General features: G+C 33.3%; 1 protein-coding gene and 1 long non-coding RNA gene across 2 annotated transcripts; both read right to left on the reverse strand.

Moving 5' to 3' along the window:
* Positions 1 to 3280: 3280 nt before the first annotated feature.
* Positions 3281 to 4691, reverse strand: LOC122311991 (diphthamide biosynthesis protein 3-like). The gene is made up of 2 exons (XM_043126798.1): positions 4312 to 4691; positions 3281 to 3582 (listed from the first exon to the last, which is right to left on the reverse strand). The coding sequence occupies exon 1, from the start codon at positions 4573 to 4575 to the stop codon at positions 4321 to 4323; it is 255 nt and encodes an 84-aa protein (XP_042982732.1). The 5' UTR covers positions 4576 to 4691; the 3' UTR covers positions 3281 to 3582; positions 4312 to 4320.
* Positions 4692 to 8111: 3420 nt separating this feature from the next.
* Positions 8112 to 9926, reverse strand: LOC122309983. The gene is made up of 2 exons (XR_006242585.1): positions 9171 to 9926; positions 8112 to 9084 (listed from the first exon to the last, which is right to left on the reverse strand). It is a non-coding gene; the product is annotated as an uncharacterized LOC122309983 (long non-coding RNA).
* Positions 9927 to 9974: the final 48 nt, after the last annotated feature.

Consider the following 9974-nt stretch of genomic DNA (forward strand, 5'->3'; position numbering starts at 1 on the left):
ATATATGTAAATATATATAAATATTACGAGCATTGTGACGAGCTCAAAACGAGTCGAATCGAGTTTATACGAATATTATTCACGAGCCTAAACTGAATCGAGTCGAGTTTATACGGGTTTTGCTCGTTTAATATTCGAATCAATATTAGTGTTCACGAACAACTCATTTATTAAATGAATCGAGTCCGAGTCGAGTTTATACGAGTCGATCTCGAATTGTTCATGAGCGGCTCTGTTCGTTTGCAGCCCTATGCATATTAAAATCCGGCCTATCAGGCCCAGGTATCAGTTTTAAAACCCGGTACCCGGGTTTAGGGCCTGTTTGAAGTTGCGTTAAGAGTCTTAAAAAATGTTTAAATATTTTTAAAAGTTCTTTAATGAAAAAATTAGGTCGTTTAAGTGTTACATATTAAAACACTTTTAATCTCAAATAAGCTAAAAAGTACGTTTGAGGAAATGCATCATTTTGATGCTTTTTCTCAAAAGTGTTTTTTCAGATAATGTGGAACGTAATTCAAATTTTAAAAAGATTTTCAATGGACAAAAATATCCATACAACTTTCAAACTTTCAAAGATATGATTATAATCTTTAAAATTTTAAATAATCGTCATTTCTATCTCAAAAAGTACTTTTTTAATTGTTTCCAAACAAACGTAATATGTTTAAAAGTACTTTAAGCATATGGTTACCAAACAGTAAATAAATTTTTAATAGTAGAACTTATTACTTAAGTTATAAGTTATAAGTTATATTTTCCACCGCAATTCCAAACATACACTTAATAGACAAAATGTTACCCTAGCTCGTGCCCCCACCCCCTAACAAAAAATGTAAATCACTCTCTCTCTCTCTCTCTCTCTCTCTCTCTCTTCTCACGGTGAATCCTAAGTTACTGTGGCCGTCTCTCTCAATGATCTCTCCGCTGACATTTCAATAACGCTCTCTTTCTTTCTCTCCCTCCCCATCTTTAGCATTTCGGTGGGCCCTAAGTTTCTTAAATCTTTTTTTTTTTCCTTTCCTTTAACATGGGTCGTTTCCCAGATCTAGGAAGAACTTCATTAGTCAAATTTGTTTGCTTATGATTTTAGTTTTGGATATGTGGCCTTCTTGCTCTTTTTGTTATGGGTTAGATCTTCGTGCCGTTGTCTTTTCCCTAAGTATGTTTTATTCTCTATGTTTCTTTTGTTCTTTGGTTGATGATTTTTAGTTTTTTATTTTCGTTGTGCTTTGGATATTAGAGTATATCTATATTATACAGATTTATGTCAATTTGGGTATTAGAATATATCTTATATTGAGTTTGGGCAAAATTGGTGTTTTTAAAATTAATAAGATGTACGCGTTTAAAATTAAAGGGATTTTTTTTTTAATCTAAAACAAAGTATTCATGCAGTATTGCTCTACCTATAGCAATTACATATTTTTATCATTTAGTGAGCCAAGTATATTGAATTTTTTGTGGCTGGTTTTCATTTTCTAAAAACCATTCATTAGGAAAATTAATGTCTTCTAAAATTGATCTTGGTAATTTGATTTTTGCATCATCTGTGTTTGTCTGGGTTCAAAGAGTATTATTGTCTTTTGGGCTTTGCCGCTTTGTACTAATACAAGAATATTTATATTTATTTTTATGCACTTATAATATATTCTATATATTATATTAATGTTACTGGCTTACAACCTTTTAACATTTTATATCTTGATGTTTTGATGTTTAGTCTTCGGGCTTTCAAGAAATAGGAATTTTGTAGATTTTGAATGAAATCTGAGAATCAATCAAAGTGAATTGGCCCATAGCTGAATTTCTAATAAGGAAACTTTATTGTGAAAATTACATTTTCTGAAATTGGTTTTTATAATAGATTTGATGAGTGTTATTAATTTGAGTTTCTTCATTTCACTGATTCAAATTCAAAGGATAACTTGTTATGTTTTCTATTATGTTTTCATTAAACAACCTAATAAGTTTGATATGTTTGATCGGTTTTAAAATTTTCTTCCTCTATTTGTCTTGGACCCAATAGTCGTATTGGTTTTATTGTTGATCAGTTTCTTACCCAAAGAGTCTTTCAGTTTTCATATTGAGATAAAATCTTGAGATTCCTGTGGCTCTTTGTTGTGTAATGTGTTCAAAATTCAAAATTTCGGGGAGACCCGACATACTTGTTGTGGAGAATGATAGGAGTCTACCATGCTTCTATTATTTATTACTTCCGAGATAGTTCATACTTTTGCTGGCCATCAGGTACACAGCCATCAAAAGTATGTTTCTTTATGAGTTCTTGCAATCCAATCATAGCTGTGCCACCTCCAGGTATGTTTCTTTTTGTGAGTTCTTGGGTCATATAGCTATGATATTTATATGAATCAAAAGTTCAGTTTAGTTTTGAGTCTCTTAATCTCACTTTAATGCCATAGGTTGCCAAAATCACTGATAGTTGTTCAAAACCTTTTGTATTTTGCAAGATCTCTTTCAGTCCAATCATTTGAAGTTACTATTTGGTGTGGAGATTAATCACTGATGGACATGCTACTGATTTTGTAATTCATATATTGTAATTTTGTATTTTATAATGTAATATAATATGTAAATAACAAATAATGTAATATCTAGTAGATAGTAGATTGCATTACGATACATGCATAGATGAATAGTAAAATTTTTATTGTATTTTACATGCATTTAGTATTTTTAGAACACAAATATTACGCTTTCCAATTTGATGACTGAGAAATTTTTTTTAGTGTAATAAAGGCTTCTGTATAAAAACAATTATGGTTTGAAACTTTTTAAATAAATATAGGCTTTTACATTAAAAAAAATTATGCTTTTAAACGGATTATTTTTTAAAAAGAGATTTAATAAAATATAGGCTTTTTACCAAAAAAAAAATTATGTTTTTAAATTTAATTTAATATGAAAAAAAAAACTGGGTAAAACCTGGAAGCCGGATTCTTCCGGGTTTCAGCCCGTGTAACAATCCGGATATATCCGGACTAGAACCTAGGCCGGATTTGAGACCCGGGTTCTAGTTTGAAACCCGGATGTACAGTACTAGGCATCAGGAGCCATTCCCTTCTTCCTCTTTATCATATCATCTGCGTCACCCATCCTAGCTTCCTCGATTTGGAATGATGACACTCAAGCAAGACTCTTTGTAACTAAAGTATGAAAGTCCCGTGGAGCTCAAGCCCCCAAACCACACACATAAACATCATATCCTCCGCTCAAAAGTCTTGCACATCAACTCCAGAGACCAAAATACAAATTGTACGTATTTCTTATGAAACTAATAGCACTTTCATCATTCAAATTAAGTGTATTGATTAACATAAGTGTTGAGTGTAATCAGAAAGCGACATGATAAATCAAAAAGAACTTTGCCCTAATGACTGTAACAATCTTTTCTATAGATGTATTACAATTTCTCGATCAAAATTACTTTTAGGTAGAATTCAAGCAGTTCCTCACTCATCTGTTGCAAGTTGCAAGCATTATGACTCATCGTACCTAACAAAACTTGATTTGAAACTTTGAAGAGAATAGCGTCTACCACCTTTCCTTCATAGCTCAGGAAATCTGCAAAACAAGAGCATTCAAATCACTTACGTGTAAAACAAACTAAATTGGAGTCGTAAATAAACTAGCGAACAATAATCTAGGTGTACATAAGCACAAATACCGGCCGAGACCAGAACTAAAATCTAGGCGTATAAAAGCAAACTTCAGGGCTGGGCGGTGACATTGAATTGAACTAAAAATTCGAGTCATAAACGCAGCACACGCAGAGGGCTTATTAGGTCTTGCATTTTGCTTGATCCAAGCCGCTAAAACTAATTTGCAAGGCGAGCAATACATTCTGTTTTCAAGTGATCTGTGTATAATTTTGTTTTTTTTTTTTTTTTTCGTTTTCATGGGTCCGAACTTCCAGAGCCTGAAAGCTGAAAGGTTCTTCTTTAATCTGCAATAGGTTTCATGGTTCCAAACAAGACAAGGAGATGGAGCGTCTAGCCTTCTACCAGATATTTCAAATCCCAAATTTTTAATAACCCCAATCACCAAAAGCATCCGCAGAAACATTCTTGTCGATTTACATGAGCTTTTATTACACTTACCGAAAGCCAAAAACCCTAGATACATCGATATTCATATCCAAAATTATATTTTTTTCCTCTCTTAAAATGCCTGGCCAACCAAAAAAATCATCCTGAATAGCAACGCAATATGAGCATATGAAAAAAAGGGCTTTTTTTCATACAATGCCCCATCTATTTAATGATTAAAATAACAATAATAAAAAATAATCACCTGATTTCTTTAAGCAACGGCGACGGGTTGTTGCTTCGGCGGGTCGAGATTCTTGTTTTTCTGATCGGTATCTCCAAGAAAATCTTCGACGTTGTAGACGACGGTGATGTAGAGGGAGCAGCTAGGGCAGCGAGCGATCTCTTCGCCGAGGCGGAGCTCGTCCTTGGTAACCTGGAAGAGGTCCCCGCATGGGCACGGATACGTGTACGCCTGCAGCTCCTCGTTCCACTCCATGTCCTCGATCTCCACGTCGTCGTACGACATCGTTTCCTTCTCCTTCCTTCGTCTACCTCTCTTTTCCTCTCTGAGTTGGATCGACCTAAGGGCTGAATGTAATTGGGTCGGGAATTTGCAATCTGGTGCCGTATGTTTGGATAATTTATGCGTTGTTCCGTTCCCTGCCTTTTCGTATTTTAAGGGGGCCACTTAAAAATGATTTGTTTTGGATTTTTTTTTTAATAATAATTCTTCGCGTTGAAGGAACATTATTTATTGGAAAATGCTTGTGTGCCTCTTCCCTATGTCCCCTCAAAGTGACCGCTGGTCACAAAAAATTTTTTTTTTTTAATTTTTTTTTTACTTAGTGATTAAGGAAGTGTTTTTAAGTGTATTGATATTTTTTTTATATTTTTTAAAAATTTTTAAATATATTAAAAAAATATGAAAAGAAAAAAAAAAAAAAAAAATATGACCGTGCGGTCAAATGGAGCGGTGCACTCTGGGCGGCAGAGTAGCACCGTCCTTATTTATTTACTAATTCACAACTCTTCCTCTAAAATGAAATAAAAATGTCATTAAATAAAACATAATTAGAGACTAATAATTTTTTTTAAGACAGATTATAAGTTAATAATAAAAACAAGAAAGATAAAAGATTTTGGAGACATTTGAATTCAGAAATCATTTCATCTCATCATTACAATTTTTTTAAATTCTTACACAAAATATAATAAATAATTCAATTTTTTTAAGTCTCAATTCAATTTTTTTAAATATTAAAATAATAATATTATTAAAAAATAATATTCTAATAATATTTTATTTAACTTTCAACTTCGATATAAAACCATCACATCTCATTTCACTATTCAAATAAGTTTTTAATAAATTAATTCAAAAAAATACTCCTAGTCTCCTCAAATTATCAAGATACTGTTTGAATAGTGAGTTGAGATAAAAATTAAAAATTTAATAAAATATTATTATAATATTTTTTTAATATTATTATTATTTTAAAAATTAAAAATTTTGAAATTTTTATTATATTTTGTATGAGAATTTGATAAAGTTATAATAATGAGATGTGATTAAATATTTTTTATATCCAAACAGAGTTAATTATATTTTATCAATTTTAAGACAATCACATTCCAAACTAAGAAAATTAGTAATGTAGCATTCTTATATATAAAAGTTGATATAAATATCACAAACAAAAATTGAAAAACAAACCTACAATAGGGTATCTCTCTCTCTCTCTCAATATTTTTACGTCTAATTTATACATTTTAATAATAAAAAATTAGGACATATTGTAATTTCTTAATAGTTCGAAGGAGACCGTAAATGGTATAGCAGTTTGGAACAACCATCTATATTTTCCTTTAATTAATTCGCAACAAGATAAATGATAAATCTATACACATATATTTTAAAAACTATTATTATAAATTTAATTTAATTTAATATATTACACTAAATTATGTTAATTTATGAGAAAATATATTTGTAAATTTTATTTTTTACACATTCGACACTATGTTGATATGAAAAGTTTTCACATTGACTATATTAAAACGGTGTTTTACAATTAAAAAAAAAGCATAATTATTGTTTTTATTTAATGACATTGGAAGTCATAAATTGCCTGAGTATCGCTCAGGTGGCACACTAGTTTTTTCCATAACTATTCTCTCTCCCCTCATTCGGTGAAGGGAGCGAGAGATGGTAATTATAAAGGGGAGTGGCTATTATGTTGCCTCCACCATATTGCTAGGCATACTATTTAGTATTTTTTTTAATTATTTTTTTAATTATTAAGTTAAAAAAAATATATCAATATATTTAAATTATTTCTTTAATCACTAAATTTAAAATTCTTTTATTTTAAAAAAAAAAAGCGATATATGTAGCGTACACATGGAGCGGCACAGCATTTCTCAATAATTATAGAAGAACCTGAGGTGTGACGTTGTATAGGGGAGAGCGTCTGGTTTTTCGCGACTACTATTTCGAAAGATCATGTAGACTTTTATCGTCACTATAAGTAACCAATCGTCTGCGACTGTACGCTATGCAAGTAACTTTTCGCCATTCATTCTTGACGCAACGGGACATGGCTGTTCGTCGTAATAGGACTGATCGTCAGGGTGTAATTTGTGTAAGAGTTGTTCTATGGAACAACAACTGTAGCAGCTGCATACTTGCACACCAGACGTGGCATCCGTTTGTTTGTTTTTTTTTTTTTTAATAATTCAAAACGTGCGTTTTTAGAAAATGTATACGGTTGGTGTTTTTCATTTCGAATTCCTCCCTCCCGCGAAACCCCTACTACGTCGCCTGCATGACATCGTCCTCCGCCCAGCGCCACCGGCGACGCCGGCTCTCTGCCTAGAAACACCGACTAACACTACATTGCTCATACAAAGCTGCCGCTCCTCAGGAAATTGTTTAACAAGCAAATGGTGCTTGTTTTTGGACTGCGAAGACCAGACCTCTTTGGCCGCCGGCGTTGCTCAAACAGAAGGTAAAAAATTTTCTATTTCTGGGAACTTCCATATGGTTACGTTCATCGTGTACTTGGAGAGGTGAGTTTTGGGTTTTGTGAGATGTATAGTTTTTGCATCGTCATTCACCACTCTACTGTATTCAAGCTGTGGTTTTATAAATAGAAAAGGAAAAAAAAGAAAACGTGCGTTTTTAGAAAGATCCAGTGATTCATGGAACATCATATAGCTCAATCCTCACAAATATATGCATACAGTTCATATAGCTGAAAAGTGCACATTCAAACGGCTTTTAAGTTTGGAAATGAACTTCTTTTGTCATGAATCCAAACTCATACCAATTGTTCAACTTATCCACAGTTTTTTAATCTTTTTTATGGTAAAGGACGTGGCTTCTAGCTCAGTCTGGAAGTCTGTAACAATTATCATTCAACAAGATGCCATGAGTTTCATCAAGAACATAAAGTTTTATACCTTCATGTCACCAGCTCGCCTTCCAAACTTCTAGCTGCAACAACGCCAATGAATAAATTGTGCCCTTTGGCTCTGGTGCTGGCCTACCAATCTCTGCAAATGCCTCCCATATTCGTGGACAATCGAACTTCAGTCCAATGGATATGTATTAAAATCTGAACTTGTATAGCAGGAAGTTTGAGACATACTTGATGGCTGTTCTTCTACATTCCAATATGTTCAATGACTTACCATTTTAAGTTTACTTTGTATCTACATCTATTAAATTTGATTCTACCATATCCACAACAAGAATGTGGGACCAGATCTCAATTTTGATGAGGTAAAACGTTGAATTGCCATCAGGATGCTATTATATGACCATAACAGTTTTGCCATTGAGTATAATATATGCTGCGGAGTAATAATCAAATTAATGACTCCAAAATGCTGCTAGTTATTTTCATATATACTTGGGATAATTCAACCTTACTGAAAAACATAAATCCACCTTGCCCTTCAAATCATATGAGGATCAGAAAATGACAAAAACAATATATGAAGTGCATAAAAACTGAATGTAAATTAATAACAGAAGTAGTTTTGAGCAATGTCACTAAATAACACTTAGAGAAGTCTACAAAGATAATTTAATTGCACAAAAGTTCTTTACACGGTGAAGGTTAACACCATACAATTTACATACATGGTCTTGGTCCACAAACCATGTGCACTTCAAAAGAACCATGCAAAATCCAAAAGAGTTCATACACCGTACTTTATATAGAATTTATCCGAACCAAATCAACACTATTACAATTTTTCAGAATCCAGTACAAATACAAAAGTTTTCGCTTTTGCTTTTTTAGATTCTTTGCTAGCTCTCTCACTTTATCTTCCCGTTTCCGAACGGCATACTCGCGCTGTAATAGCGAGTAAAAAAATGTGATGAAGGAGCTTGAACTTATAACCTGGATAGCGAGATTTAGAATTCTTCTTGAAGCATTTGCAACTCCTGAAAAGATCGAAAAAATTTAACATTAGATGACATAATACATCTGAAAAATTCTTTACGTGGATTCTTGTTTACAGTCATCGCTAAATGCCAAACCAGAAGACCTTTTTCTATGATACTTCTTCCATTCTTCAGGCTCCCCATATCAAACACATAGTTTATTGTATTCACATTAGAACCATATTTCTGCTCTACGTAAACATTCAAATTCCAGGATATGGTCATCCAACTCTTCTCATCCTCCATCCCTGGATTTTAGTTCTTAAAAGAAACCTTAAATTTTACACATTAACCAGCCCTACTAAACCTAGAAAGCAACTGAAATCCACCAATTTTTCATTCCACATTGCCATGTAGCCAGAATTTGAAGCTTACATCTAGTATTCACATATCTGCCTAGCTCTTTCCTTTTCGTATTCAAGTACACAAAAAACCCGGTTCATTAAGCCACTTCAACATTTGATTTCCCAAGCAATAGAAACTAAGAAAGCAATGCAAAGGTAAAAGTCAGACCAACTAACTGTCTCAGGAAGGTTATAGATAACCACAGAACTCATAACGTTTGCCAGCGCAAAAATCCTGCAAACCCAGGTATTAGAAACATGGAATGTACAAGAATTACAATCATCGATGCAAACCAAAATTACATATGTGCTGGAGATTACCGGTCATCATATACATTAGACTTCCCAACGCTCTCAACTCCCTCTGTATCAAGGTACAAGACAGAAGTACTAACTCCATCAATATCCAACTCTATTTGTCACAGAGAGAAAAAAGAGAAATGTATGCCATGAGAGGCAACATCGGCAACTAGAATCATAGATTATTTTCTAGCAAATACAGGGAGCAAAAAAGAATGAAGTAAATAGAGACAAAAAAAATTTATTTTTGCCCAAGCCCTAAAATCACAAATTATTTACCTTCCCACGCCATGAGAGGCAACATCGGCAACTAGAATCACAGATTACTTTCTAGCAAATACAGGGAGCGAAAAAGAATGAAGTAAATAGAGAAAAAAAAAATTAATTTTTGCCCAAGCCCATTCCCGCGTCATGAGAGGCAACATCGGCAACTACAATCACAGATTATTTTCTAGCAAATACAGGGAGCGAAAAAGAATGAAGTAAATAGAGAAAAAAAAAATTCTGCCCAAGCCCTAGAATCACAGATTATTTATCGATTATTTACCTTCCCACGTCGAGAACACAAGTTCGGGAGAGAGGAGGGAACTCGAGCCCAGTTTTTCAAATGTTTCTAAAAAATCAGAAGGATGAGGAGATTCGAGAGGAAAAGTTTGTGCAAGACGAGGGGGAGCTGGTATACGGGAACCGAGTCGAACGTCGAGAAGGAGAGAGGAGGGAACTGGAGGCTTTGTTTCTCAAAAGTTAAAATGAAAATCAATTGGAGTTGAGAGAGGAAACAAAAAGTCAGGGACTATTTTGTCATTACACATCGCCACATAGGGT

This window comes from Carya illinoinensis, chromosome 5 (genome assembly GCF_018687715.1).
Source record: "Carya illinoinensis cultivar Pawnee chromosome 5, C.illinoinensisPawnee_v1, whole genome shotgun sequence".
Classification (NCBI taxonomy): domain Eukaryota; kingdom Viridiplantae; phylum Streptophyta; class Magnoliopsida; order Fagales; family Juglandaceae; genus Carya; species Carya illinoinensis.

Excerpts from the sequence above, each read along its gene's own strand:
- LOC122311991 (XM_043126798.1), bottom strand. The coding sequence starts at position 4,575 with ATGTCGTACGACGACGTGGAGATCGAGGACATGGAGTGGAACGAGGAG.